Below are 14,053 nucleotides of genomic sequence, written 5' to 3'. Positions count from 1 at the left end.
TAATTATAATGTAATATGGTAATCTAATAGGCAGCAACTTCCCTGGATAAAGCAACGGGTTTAATACAATTATCGATCACTTTTTGAAGGGATGAAACTGCTATTTTAAGTAATATTGCTGGTTGCATGAAGGGGACCAGTTTAAGACATAACATTAATAGGTCACGTCATGATATTCACACTGGCCAAACTGTTAACTTGGGCCAGAATCTTCCAAACAAACTTACAATCTGCTGAACACATTTATCTTTTCGTAATCATATGACCAGTAACTGGGTGTTACAAATCAAGGTCCACGGATATACCAGCTACTTACACATTATCCTGTACCATTAATGTCGCTATACGACATGACCGATGTTGAAAGAACGTGCTTCCGTTAATTTTTTGCAGGTATTGTAACTATACTGGGAGAGCTACTAGTGAGATCCTGGCAGGGTATGGACATGGATGTCCCTAAATATCACGTCCCTCCACGCTTCGTTGCAGAGCTTGTACTTCGAGTCAGTCTTTGCGACATTTTATCGCTAATTATAATTCGCTATTGGTGCCTGTACTTCCTCCTGCATTTTAGCTAAATATAATGAAATGCCAACGGTTCCACGAAATATTTAGCTGAATTGACAGCCTTAGCATGAATATCTTTTCAAGTAAATGAGTCCGAGGCGCTAAAAGCCGGCATTGACTCCACACTTTCAGAGATATCGACAAAATGCAGCTGGTAATCATACGAAGATCCTATGCGGAAGGCTGTTAAATCACTTTGAAGCCACTCAAGCATTTCTACACATAGAACACTTCAAAGATGGTAGTAAGAACCGGTAGTAGAAAATTAAGGCACACTATACAATATAACGTTCAGCGTTTTGAAAAGTAAATATTGTATTATAATTGTGCCATTCGTCGATAGGCTGCACTTAAGTCCTTGGGTCGTACGGCTCCACAGGATATGAAGAGAGCATTGCGAATTCGACGCACTGTTTTAGCTGGGCGTTCTAGAAATACAAATAAAAACGGTTACAACTAGATTGTTCGAACGCTAAAATTAGCCATGTCACATAGGTCGCATGGTTAATTTGTAACAGTCGGCCTGCTGTTGCTTAGCAAGGACAGTTCATTGAACGCTACGCTTCCATCTAATTTCCTTTCGATGGCCGCATTCAGTGTACATCTGTGCCAACTGTGATGACTCTTCCTTCATCAGATAAATACAAACAATTTCACTATGTGAAAATATGGTCAGCTCTTCCAAGCTGTATATATATATATATATAGATCACGCATCTCATATCAGCAGCGAGGAACGTATGTGGATAAACTGGTATACTTGATCGATGTATTTTGGCATCCGTGCCGATTCTGCAATATAAGTTATAATTAGTATGTCCATCTTGATTTTCCACAGATAAATGCTTGCTTCCGACGAATGAATCATAATAGGATTGATTCTAGAAGACTGCGTGTTTCCGAGCTGATTCTTCGCTATTTGGCCATGTGGCCTCAGAATCTACCTCCGGCATTGTTTTCGAGATTGTTAGAAGGGCTTACTGACTCATCTGGGGTTATCTCTACATAACAGTGGGGTAATAACCATATTTGCGACTCTTATAGCTATTGAACATACTTTTCCTATAAGTTCTTTATCGTATTCCGCAAACATTTTAAGATTCGAACCAATATATTGGCTAGCATGTTTGTTTTTCAATGGTTACTATGAGAACGTTCCAAAAGATTGTTTCTTTAGCCTTTTTTCTGGGACATGCGCGAAATATTCAATTTGTTAGAAGAAAATGTGTATGTCCTTAATAACATTAAGTATGGCTGGTGATGTGTACTGGCAATAAGTTACGGCTCGGAAATGAATTCTTTCAGTGTTTCTCAGCCTCGTGTGAGATTACGACTCTGACGAATTATCTATAATAACTTGAGTTGTTTGAGTGACGCCGTTTTATTGGCGCTTGTTCCTAATTTCAGTAGCCTTTAGAAAAATTAAAGGGATATTCTGTGATCATCTAGACTGCGCAAACCGGAAAGACCCCTTTTTGATTGAAATATAATCATGAAGCAATATATATACCGTCATTATACATAGGAAAATAGCATAAGAAAAAATGCGTTATCAGTACAAATCAACTAAACTGGTTGTGCTCTTAATAAACAAATATGCCCACCCTTTCTCGGAGATGCAGATCTAGTATGGATAGTGTTTGCAGACATTTCTGTAGCAACTTATCAGCTCGGAGAGTACTTTCGACCAGATCGTTTCGGGCATTTTTCTTGCAAACGGCATAGTGTAACTGAAAAAATTCAAATGTTGTCGGCGGAAGCCTAAAATACTGTTAATTGACTCAAAATTGTACTTCAATAGACACACTGAACGAGCTAAGTTTCGCTAAATGAATAGTAATTCAACTTAAGCTTAATTATTAAATATTATCATTTAAATCTATCCTGTATCAATGGCTTATTCTTAACGGCTCTAGGTTTGCGTGTGCCTCCGTTTCTTGGTTCGAAAGAGGAAACAATCTACCTCGTACATGGCGAGGATCTGAATCTCAGCATCGCTGATATCTCCCGCACCTAGGAAACATTTATGGGCATTTTGGCGTGATACCTGAAAAACAATGAGCCTTTACTATATAAAAATTGTATACTGACATAATGAAGTGAACCAGAGCAGAAATGCTGGACTAAGTTTTACGTTGTTATTCTGTTGTTCCCCGAGCCGTAACTCGCGGCGCTCCTTCCTTGTACGAATTTTTATAGATGTCCGGCCATCTTTACAGAATAGATTCAGATATGCGCATCAATCTAACACATATTACACAATACATGCAGATAAAAGTGGCTCCATACAACGTACCATTAACTGTGGTAGATCTCTTTGAAAAACCATACTATCGAGATGACCGCCGAACCCCAGACACACATTGGAAACATAGAGGTCAATGAGGTCAGCTCGGATTTGTTGCGATACCCTTAACGATCTTTTTACATGTACATGCGATGCATCCACAAGTAGACCCAAAAACACTGTGACCCATATATGGCAACCCACAAATGTGGGCTTCATCGTTTGCTTACAACAGGGAACGAACCGAACATTACAGAAAAATAATAAGCCAAAAACAACAACGAACGTGACCGTGAGGCCTGGCGATGATCAGCGTTGCTGTAGTTTTAGAAGGTGCGGATCTATGTGAAATACTTGTAATATGTACCGCGCAACCCACCTAGGTTTATTTGTATTGTTAATTAAGTCTGTGTCATATGATGGGCTATAATGTTGGTCCTTTTTGATAATCTGAGATAAATTTAAAAATTTTTTTTTTTGGTACACAAACTGGTGTTGCAGAACGTAGCTTGTAGGAAGATGCAACGGTCGAACTACAGCGTTTGACGACCTTAGCTGTGTCAATGCTTTATAACTCCTTTATGACTTATCATGTAGACCCGTGGCAGCTAAATACTATGTTTGCATGTACTAAACATCGATAATAATCCTCTGGTAATCATCACCATTAATGAACTCTAGGACTCAACTTAGGCAAATAGGCAACTTATTTTATAGCTTCATAATACTAACAAGACAAGGCCTAGAACTTCGTTGAAGTTTACCAATTATATATCTGTGGTCAAATTTATTAACGTGATCATTAATTCCAAAAAACCTTACCGCTAAATTCCTTATTTGTCCAGCATTCGATACTAATTAGCTTTGCTAGCAGACTATAAAAGGTCTAAAAAGACAAATAATATCAAACTGTACGTATATCTATTTCAGCTGTGGCAATAGTTTTGGCAAGATATTTTTTTCTCTCAAAGAAGGTTTCCTTCGGATTCACCCCACAGAGTTAAACTTACAACTCTACTGCCCACGATATCTAAATTGCCTACTACCCTATGCCGGTTATGAAGTGTCTCCCTGAGCGGGATTCATTCCATCGCTGCGGCAGTGAGTTTAATGGTTCTACCAAATCGAACGTTGACGGACCATTTCCGCCAGCCCCTTTCCGGGATATTGGAGTTCTTACATTGGAACATGCTAAGAAAAACCGATATTTTTAACGCCTACGATTGTAACTTTGATAGCGTTATCAGCGCAGTTGAGTTTCGCCTGTGGCTATACGATACACACAGCCGCCAGTAGAGAAGAGGCACGAATGTAGTGATAGGCTAGATTGAAGACATTCTATTCTCTTCTAATACAGTTGTTAATGAGCATGTAAAAGATCGCATACAGTTTGGGGTGAAAGGTGCGTGTCGTGTTTATAATTTTTTTCGTCTGCTATGTAGCGTTTATCTAAACTGTACCGCCCAACCAGCTAATATATGCATGTGTATAGAGAGTTTTGGATGATGCCCGGTTAGCTTTAGATAGCCTATCTGTGACTGCTGGCCAACTAAACAGTTGAGATTTGGACAAAGACTGTGTACCATCGCCTGAAAAATTAATGAGTCATCTGATTTGATATACCACAACTTACGGCCAAAATAAAGAATTTGTATTAAATGTATCCACGGTCTTTATGTCCCTTTAAAATGATCCGTTGCTTTATTTTGCCGTGACAGTAATGAACGTGCATACCACGTGGCTTATGAGGCTTTTTGCGATACGATTGATTAAAATGTCCTAAAAAGAACAAGCGAAGCTCGCAATCAGGACGATGTCACGTTATTATATAAATCAATGAGGTGCATCGCTCCGTAGCTCTAAGTATGAGTATTTGTCCGTTCGTTTTCCCTAAATAGAGCGATAGCGCAGAGCTGACAGGAAATCAGAACAACATGTGCAGGTGCTCATCCGCATAATAATAATAATATTGATATTTAATCAGATCGTCAAAGCTATAATTGAAGCCAGTGGTTTATTTAACTAAAAGTAACGCTAACTAAACACCAACTCTAAGGACCTCGCATTTTTGATTTGGGATTATGTCACCTGGGCTAAATTTAGCATGGCCTAGTTGTGTCGGTGCAGGGTTAGATGGTCTGATTTATGGCTATAGCGAGCGGTACCACTTAACAAAACTACCCATTCGGATGTGTTATATCAATTGCTTCTTAAAATAACCCTTTTACCCTTCACCGTAATTATGGGAAGTCTCAACTACACGCAGAAACCGTCACGCCAGGCAACACAATTGGGTCATGCTGCAGCTACGTGTATGTGATTGGTAGTCTCTCGGCTCCGAGAGAGCTGGACGACTTAGCCAAAAAAAAGGAAGCTTTGGCCTAACGGGTCATTATATTTTCATACACTTTTCTCATGTTATTATTCACGTACCCAAAACAGTCGGAAATTAGGCCGTCTTTTGTGCAACTAGCACATCGGTGTCTCCTTAAAATCGAGCTTTAGCATCATTTAAACCACAGCCAATCTGTGTGCACAGATTATTGATACTGTGTTCCATTACAGATCCTAATCGAGAGGAGTCGCGCTCATCGATCACACTGAAACTTAATATCCGATCAATACGACCTTAGCAGCCTCGATCTATGAACTCGAAGCCTAATGCCTAAGTATGTTGGGCCTTCGGTCGCCGCTCAAACACGAGAAGGACAATACTGCAATCGTACTTTTGTTTCTTCGATATAATTTAGTGAGACGAATAATATAATCTAGCTATTATCGGACAGGTAAAGTATGTTTATTAAACACGTTGTCTTCATTTATAGATGAATAGCTTCGCTTACCCTATATATTTGTTTGATTTGCACAGCTCTGTACATTTGTAGGGCCCTATAAATGCATGAAAGGCACGATCTTCTAATAGTTGTAATCATCATGCTAGGCGATTACTTTGGATGAGTGCCAAAGATAGCTCCCTTCGGGTAAATTTCCACGTAAAAAAATTGTGCAGAAAAATCACGAAAAACGTGTCGGCCCCAGCAACTTGAAGCTCGTTAGTATTATGTATGATTAGTCCTTGCGGTACTATAGATGACCATCATAGTAAAGACGTATGCTAACTCGAGAACTATTTAGTTGTAGCAACAATAATAGCTAACTTGGAAACTGGCTGAAACTTGAACCGATAGTTGGAAATTGACCAAAATACAGAGGCTTGTAGGAAAATGCTCGTGGCTGTCATCAAAACTCTATTAGCTAACGGTGTTATAGAGACCGCTGTATTTCCGAACACGCTGCGTGTGCCACGTTTTTTAACGTGGTTTTAACCATACGAACACGTACAATGTATCGATACAATTTACGAAGAGCTATCGATTCGTGATATGAAGGACCTTCCCTACGTAGTCGCCTAAAGAAAACGAAAACTGAAATATGGACCCTGTAGCTCGGCAAGCATATACGTACCACCGACGCTAGTAGGCAGGTACTTAGGCAGATAATTAGTGTTAGTAACTGTGTTGGTTTATCAGGCAACCACTGCGTATAACTAACGAAAAATGTATAATTTAATTAAATTTCATCTAATTGATGCACCGATTACCCGGACTGAATGGGTGTTGGTACTCGATGAAGAATAACGTTTACGTCCGTACGGAACGTGCTAAACGTACGGGAAAGATTACGTTATGTTAATTTTCTAGGATAAATTCAATACATTTTTATAGCTTTACCTAGCACGAAGGTTACGGACTTGGATTGCTAAACGTGTTCTAGCACTATTTCCTGTAGGGCGAAGTCTAACTGCCCAAATGATGAAAATCCTTTGAGCCATTTTCGGGATTACTAATACAACTTATACATGCACATACTTGACCTGCTTTAGGCTATAAAATATCTCCCTGGGTAACTGTTTGTCCGCTAATATTATAAACACATTTGAACTCAGGCATAGGCAAACTTCGCTTTGTGCTGCAAGCCAGCCGTCTGTCTGATGGAATGTTTAACAGCAATAGCAGACGTAAAACTTGAAACACTGAGACTATAAAATATATCATCAAAAAGTAGGTGCCGTAAAGCGGTTACCAGCTGAGTGAGCTTTACGCGCAAACTCGAATTTTTTACAATCATAGACTCGCTTGCGGATGTTGTTATTAGATATTAGCATCGTCCTTGCATCGCTTATTTAGACGCACTACTTAGTAGATTATCCATCGTACTATACAACTATGGATAATTGTATTCATGCATCGTAATTTTGTAGCAAATGAAAATCAATGCTTTCACGTTACGAATTTGCGATTGGGACAACTTCCTTTGCGTGCAGAGCCTCGTGTGGTCGCTGAAACCCAGGCGTACAAAAGAATTGTTGTTGTTGTGCGCCCGTACCGCAAAAGCGTATATTCTTTTCGTGGTTCTCGTCTTCTTTTTGAGATCTGCGCTATTTGCTGGTTATCTGGCATTGCCGTTGCATGGCCATCACTTCTGGCGTCAGGGTTCGCTCCTCGTATCCCTACCTCGCTTCTTCTTGCAACCCCACAAACTAAACTTCCTTTGCACTTCCCTTTGCCATTCCCACTGAGGCGCCGAACGCACCATCGCCGTCTTCTGAATGAATTCTTTACGAAGCATTACTGCTTGTGCTTTTGAGTCGGTGGCGATAGCGGTGGAAAAGCAGTCTCTGGTTTGCCAGTTGGATTTTAGGTGAAGCATAGATGGAGCTCCGGGCCCGGGCTTTGGAGCACGTCTTCGAGGCGTGTTACAGGACGTGCCAGACGACCAGGAGAGAACTCGGCATCTTAGCTGAAAAAGTTGGCTGAGAAGACTTGCGCGCGGCAACGATGCCTCGTCTTTGGAAGAGGACATTTTCGCAAGCTTGTTATAGTGTTGCATGCCTTTCCGCGTGCCTTCACGCCTTCAGGCCTCCTTAGGCGTGCGGGATATCTTCCTTCTTCCTAGCAGCTCAGGGTCTCCTGCACGCTTGCCCACCCTGAGCAAAGTTGTACGCAGCCCCTGCTGTGTTATGCTGTATGTTCTGGGGCTGTTGCTACGCCGCGTACGTTGCTTGCTACTCCTTGTCCGTGGTTCCTGGCTGGTTGCTACTGTTGTTATTATTGTTTCCATGCGCTTAACTAAATGACTGCAGAGAGGCGGTTGTCCGAGAAAACACCACACCGAAAAATACTCCGAGCTGCAACCGGAGATTGAGGAGTTGAAGGGCGTTACAGCGTATGTACCGTACATAGTGTTCAAACGATCAGTGATGTCCTTAGACGTTTTGGCGTCGCCTCGGAACAACGTTGCAGGAATCTTCAGACAGGCAGGGGTGAAGTATCTGCGACGAAGAAAGACAAGAAACGGGAAGACACGTAATGAAAAGCCACACCAGGGAGTGCGTGGAAAAATGAGATGACGTGACGTAACAATGAAAATGATACACGCCTTGCACGTTTTCGGTATTCTCACAGTTTCATGAAACTATTCGGAAAATAGATTTGTTTAAAGAATCGTGAAAATATTTACGAAATAAGATGTTGATCACGAAGTCATGAAATAAAGGTACGCGGGGGAAGGCACATGCTTCCAGTTTAGAGCAGGCGCGAGCTGTATCTGTAGTACCACCGCAGTCCTCCAATGAACTGTTGCTCTTTTGTTGCCCGAACGTAACATGATGAGCCTGACCTTTCGATGATAACGCCACTATTCTCTGCTCTTAGTACTTGAATGGCTTTCAAAATAGAACAGTAAAACTACGCTCAGATGGAATCGCTTTATGCTGGCTTCGCTATAAAGTTCGTAATTGTTTCATCAGACCTGACCGTAGAGTGTATACACGGCTCGATTTCTATTCGCAAAATGCTACATGATCATATACCGGCTATTAGAAAAATCGTGGGCTATAATAAATAAGCAAATACAAGAAATACTTTTTTAGAGAAGTTAAAAAATCCTCAGTAAGCTTCCCCTAGTTATAATAGTCCTTTCGTCATTAAAAACGTAAAAATATAATGCAAAGTAAGTCATAGCCTTCTTTTTTATCACTAGTTTTTTTAGCTTTGGTAATCAATATTATCCATCGCGGCGACGCATGTTTCTATTTGGCGACCACAAGTCAGCTAAAAAAGCATGACCAAATGCTAACCTGAATCTAGCTAATTAGTGGTGCCACGTAAATCCCTTTGTTTAGAATTTATGTCCCTGTTGATCAAAACTAGATCCAGTATCGACTATTCAGGCAGATGCATTTTTTCGGTACCTATTTTTGAACGAAGAATTCTACTTGAGCCGATCCCTATACGCCCCCTGTGTGTTTCTCCACCGTTACTGTGAGTAGGTGAAAGACTTCGTCGATGTTCGTTGTCCGGTGTCGAAGTCCTAATTTAACATATTCCTAGAAACTTAACGTAGGCATGCAGGACACAAAATGCTTCTATGTCATATTAATGTATGTACTGTCTACAGTGTCGCACTGATAAATTTATTGCATCTACTATATATTATATAAAGTAAAAATTTTTAAACAAAAATAATCAACAAACCTTTTTCAAAAACGTGTATAGCGCTTACTCTTCGTTTTAAAATTACTACAAAGGAGGCCTAATATGAGACAACTGAGTACATCCCATTCGGACTTTACACGTACGTACGTATACTGCATTTAGGCAAGGGTGGACCATACACAATCTAGTTACTGAAAAGTGTGTCCTAAAGTCTTAATTAGTTACACGAACCAATTTATTTTTACTTTAGGACCATATCCATCTCTTTACCCCGTTTGCTAACCTGCAGTCAAATTTACGTAGCCCCTGCATAATGAAGCACGATCCCACAAGGGTTACCATTACAAATTTATCTTATGATAGTCGTTAAAGTCATGGGATAGAAATTAAATGGAAGAAGGAATCCGCCACTAGCAGGGACGTTCCATCCGAATTGTTATCGCTCTTTATTGCTGGATAAGTGGCACGAATCAGGCCAAAGAAACCCTTTCTCAGCAGGCAAGCGAAAAATAGAATTCTATTTACAACGGCCGCGCGAACCACGAATGTGCCCAGCAGGCTCAACGGATTGCCTGGGACCTTCTTCTCTCACTCTGTCGTCACTTTTGCCTTCCATCAAACGCCATTGGCATCTTCGATTAAAAGATACCATTAAAGTACGGTGCATCACTTTCTCTTAATATGAGGCCGCTGCCTCTAGCTCTGTCCTTCCATTACATACGCTTGGGCTTCAGAACGACACTGGACAATGACTAAAAAAACAACTGGTTCTTGGTGTTTTCTCTAAAGTGACAACCGTGACAGCCTGTGTTCAAACAGGGGCTTAATATTTTAATAGCCTGTCAACAATTAACATTTTCACTTGGGCTGGACTGCATAAAATCGCAGAAAGCACACAAACCACTCGAATAGCCGTGCCTGATGGTAGTCATATTCGAAGACATACTTTTTTTTTGTTGGTCCAATGCTTCACATATGTAACAAATGTATCAGTGCGTAATCATCTGACTTCCTTGTTTCTAAAAATGCACAAGATGCTGTGGAAATGTTACGCGCTTTTAAGAATATCCTTTGCAGGACCTGTGGTCCTGCAAAGGATATTTTTATCTGTCGGCTATTATAATCTGTCGGTATACTGTTACTACTTTAATTGTTTCTAAAAGCCAATTAAAGCAATATCGAAAAATGGTGTTTAGGTCTGCTATTTTAGTGGGCAACGCGATGCTTAATGATATTTAACGAAATATTAGAAGTATTTTGTGGGCACGCCATAATAGTTCAGTAGTGAAATTTATTTTTGGCGCCCTAACCAGAAAAAGCGCAGCGGTTACCTTCACGTCCAAACTGGGGCCACCGGTATCGCCACGGAAGCGCTAGGCCATTGGCGCAGAGTATGCCTAGTCGCAGAGAATTTAAGAGTGCCATTTTAGACACCTTATATTTGATGCCCACTGCGCTTAGAATAACCTTAAGTGCGCATACCTTGGTGGCATTGGGTCGACCTCAATGCATACCGTGAAAGTACTCCTAGCTGATAACTGCGGCCAACTTTTCACAGAGTATTGCTAAGCACAGAAATGATCGAGCTCCGCAATCACAGTGCTTGTTCAACAAGTTTCATAATCCGATAAAGTGTAGAGTACGTCGGAAAGCTCACGTTCGAATGCCGTTAGTAGGTACCTCTTTTTGGTACGGATCGAGCAAGAAATACAAAATATCCTTGTCGTAAATTGATTAGTTACTTTATTGAATACGACAAATTATCGAAAAGCCTATTTCATTAAGCAAGAAACCGATACCCTGTTCTGTTGCGGATTTAATATAATGTGTTATTATTTCGTATGCTTGTTCATGGCGCAAATGTCATCGCAAAATCAGCATTAAACCAGTCGTGCTGGGTTCCTTATTTATGGCCCCTCGGGAGTTTGTTGCCTAAATAAATGCCAATTCGGCGATACCAAATAAACAGAATATTGTAATTACGTGTGCCAATTATTTTACGATTCATTATCTACGAAGGTCGGACATCACATCCAAAACCTATAGCTATCTAGGCCTTCTGTGCCTGTTCAACACAACAGGTTTTCTTTTGCCTGCATATTAATGGGGTATTATAGCGATGGCCAATCACGCTAGTGTGTAAAGGATGTACATTCTACGCTTTCGTAATGACCCCACTTGTACCAATTATCTGAACAGGTCTAAAAGGAAGCCGTAAAGCAATAAAAAGCTCTACGAAAAAACTAAATTTTAGTGAACACATTGACCTTACCAAGAGGAGGGTGAAATTTAACCGAGCACTAATTAATATTTGTGCATGCAATGAATACAGGAAAAACTTGACGTTTTTGGACAAAATTATATATATAATCTCCTTCGTATTCCATGAAGTTCGCGCCTCATTAATTATGTAAAGTTCAGTTATTTAGAATTCGATTTAAGCAGTCTTTTTTCGAAACGGATACATAAAAAAGTGCACCTGTAAACCTGCCGACAACTAGACAACCGATATCTTGCAGCAGCTGTATTGTATAGTGGTAAGGACACTATGGAAGTTCTTTACGGCGAGAGGCAGCGTCTGTGATTATAAAGCGATGATTTTTTCGTGCTCTTATTCTACCTATCTGAGAGCTAGTCCTTGTCTGATTTATGACAAAACCAAATATTGGATAGATTGTTGGTCGTTCGTGAAGGTCGGCATCGTACCCTACATTACCCAAAACTGCTGGGAGCTGCTGGACTCTTCGTCCATCTTTCATTTTTCAGTTCATAGGTGTGTTTTTCTCCTACTTGCAACTCACCATATCTCTGCTTTTCCTTTTGCAAAGAGAAAGGACCTGTGTACGAAAAGGACATGGGCGAATTTTGAGAGCTAAAAGAACCTATTTTTCATCAGAGTTTTCCTTTTGTGTAAACGTCTATGCCATTCACGTACTATGCCGAGCCGAACGCCAGAATAAGCGGCTTGGATAGTACACTCGCAATGCGCAGACCTAGCGATAGACCTTTACCCGTTGTAGGTTTAGGTTAGGATGTATTATACTCTGGGCAACATTTATACTTTGCTATTTGTGTACTTTTTTAAAGCGTTGGCTTCGAAATGTGCGCCATTTGTTCTGCAGGGGCTGTAAAATGATTTTCATTTTGGCTGAGTTCGACAATAGCAAGAGCTCTCTGCACAATTGGACGAAGTAGTTAAATTTACCGCTGTAACGACCCGCCTGCACATGCTAGGAAAAATATATAAGAAAAAAAAAAACAGAAATTTCGATTTTACATCGATCTAAATAAAGGTACGATTCCCAAGCGGTTGATTTTATGCATATCATTATTCCAGCCCTAAGTCGACACTTTGAATTGAGAGGGACAAAGCCTGATCATCGGCAACCCATACGATTTTGAAAATTTAAAAAAGCTGCTCTGCTCCATATTTCAAAAATACAGTCAGATCATGAAGGCGGATTCAAATAGTTAAACTTAGTCGACAAATTGATAACATTAAGGTCTTGGAGACAGCGAAAAGCCGCACAAAGTGAAACCAAAAGTGTTTGTCAACATTTGACTCTATAAAGCTTTGACGGCGCTTAAAGTTTTCGATGGAAACTCTGTTGCATGTTTGTGTGCCACAGCTTGGAAAATAGGTGGCTGAGATCAAGAGGCAGAAATCTAACAGTGAGTCTACTAATGGATCGCTTAAATTGGTGTTGCCCACGATAGCTGAGGTATTCGTATATCGCCGACATAATGCAAAAAGGACACAGGAGATAAACGGCTTCCATAAGCTGTTTATCAACTCTAAGTACGACTCACTTCAATTAGTTGCTGAATCGCTTCTTCGATACATAATTCACTCTAAAAGGAGCGATTATGACTAAAGGTCCGATGGGGTTCCGAACTGCCGAAAATGGCATACATAAGAATTTGGCCAACCTAAAATTTGGACTGGTCACAGGCTGAAGATTCAAAAATCTAGGAAGCTGAAAAAATGAAGACCCAACGAAAGGCTAAAATATGCCAGACGGGGCAAGTATTCGAAACAAGACTAACAATTATAGCAAACGTGGACAACCCTCTAAAATAATATCCGACAGATCCAAAAGATCATTCATCTCCCAAACCGCTTCTAATGTTTACCTAAGGATTTTACAATCTTCAAAAACAGTGTTTTTGCGCTCTTTAAAAAATCTGTGTATATTGTGAATCTTCTACTCCACTGTATTGAATTTCTTCCCTGAAACCGTTGGTACCGACAATCGGTTGTCCTATATAATAGTCCCAACGGAAGTTCATCTAGCTAGGACATTAATGAATTTCCTTTCATGTTTTAAATACTTGTCTCAAAAACAGCAAAATGGTGTTAACGGTACTATTACTGACGCCAGATTAGCACAGAGTAACGATATCCTCGTTTGTGCTTCTCTCACATTTACATGTTTCTATTTTTCCTACCTTGAACAGCCGTAACATAGGGTCGGTGAAAGCGAATGTGTAATTTTCGTGATCATTTTGTAAGTGATAAAGTGAACTTTCTAATAAGTTAGATTAGACTAGGTCTTTGTACTATGTCTACGTAATCGCTTAGTGCGTAACGTATTTGTCTGCTTATCTTGGGGAGACATTGCGTTTGTTTCGTGGTGGGAGCCGGCCGTCTGATAAGATGCCTAATGGCGATAGTGGATATATAATAAAGATAAATGGATAA

General features: G+C 40.3%; 1 protein-coding gene and 1 long non-coding RNA gene across 3 annotated transcripts in view; one reads left to right on the top strand and one right to left on the bottom strand.

The window, feature by feature from the left end:
- Positions 1-14,053, top strand: part of LOC111261124 (uncharacterized) — a 63,331-nt gene that overhangs the window by 12,091 nt on the left and 37,187 nt on the right. The gene's annotated exons all lie outside the window — the stretch shown is intronic.
- On the bottom strand, positions 853-3,093 carry LOC111261123 (uncharacterized). Of its 2 annotated transcripts, none has more exons than XR_002680796.2 (4): positions 2,864-3,093; positions 2,531-2,614; positions 2,172-2,328; positions 853-995 (listed from the first exon to the last, which is right to left on the bottom strand). XR_002680796.2 is itself a non-coding variant. In XM_022834376.2 (4 exons), the coding sequence occupies exons 1-4, from the start codon at positions 3,071-3,073 to the stop codon at positions 918-920; spliced, it is 498 nt and encodes a 165-aa protein (XP_022690111.1). In that variant the 5' UTR covers positions 3,074-3,093; the 3' UTR covers positions 853-917. The 2 variants fall into 2 exon arrangements, 1 of the variants encoding a protein (XP_022690111.1); XM_022834376.2 differs by having other exon boundaries at positions 2,172-2,297.

This window comes from Varroa jacobsoni, unplaced genomic scaffold (genome assembly GCF_002532875.2).
Source record: "Varroa jacobsoni isolate VJ856 unplaced genomic scaffold, vjacob_1.0 scaffold_521, whole genome shotgun sequence".
Lineage (NCBI taxonomy): Eukaryota > Metazoa > Arthropoda > Arachnida > Mesostigmata > Varroidae > Varroa > Varroa jacobsoni.
The sequence above is the reverse complement of the archived record's forward strand: the minus strand, read 5'-3'. Positions and strand labels throughout refer to the sequence as shown.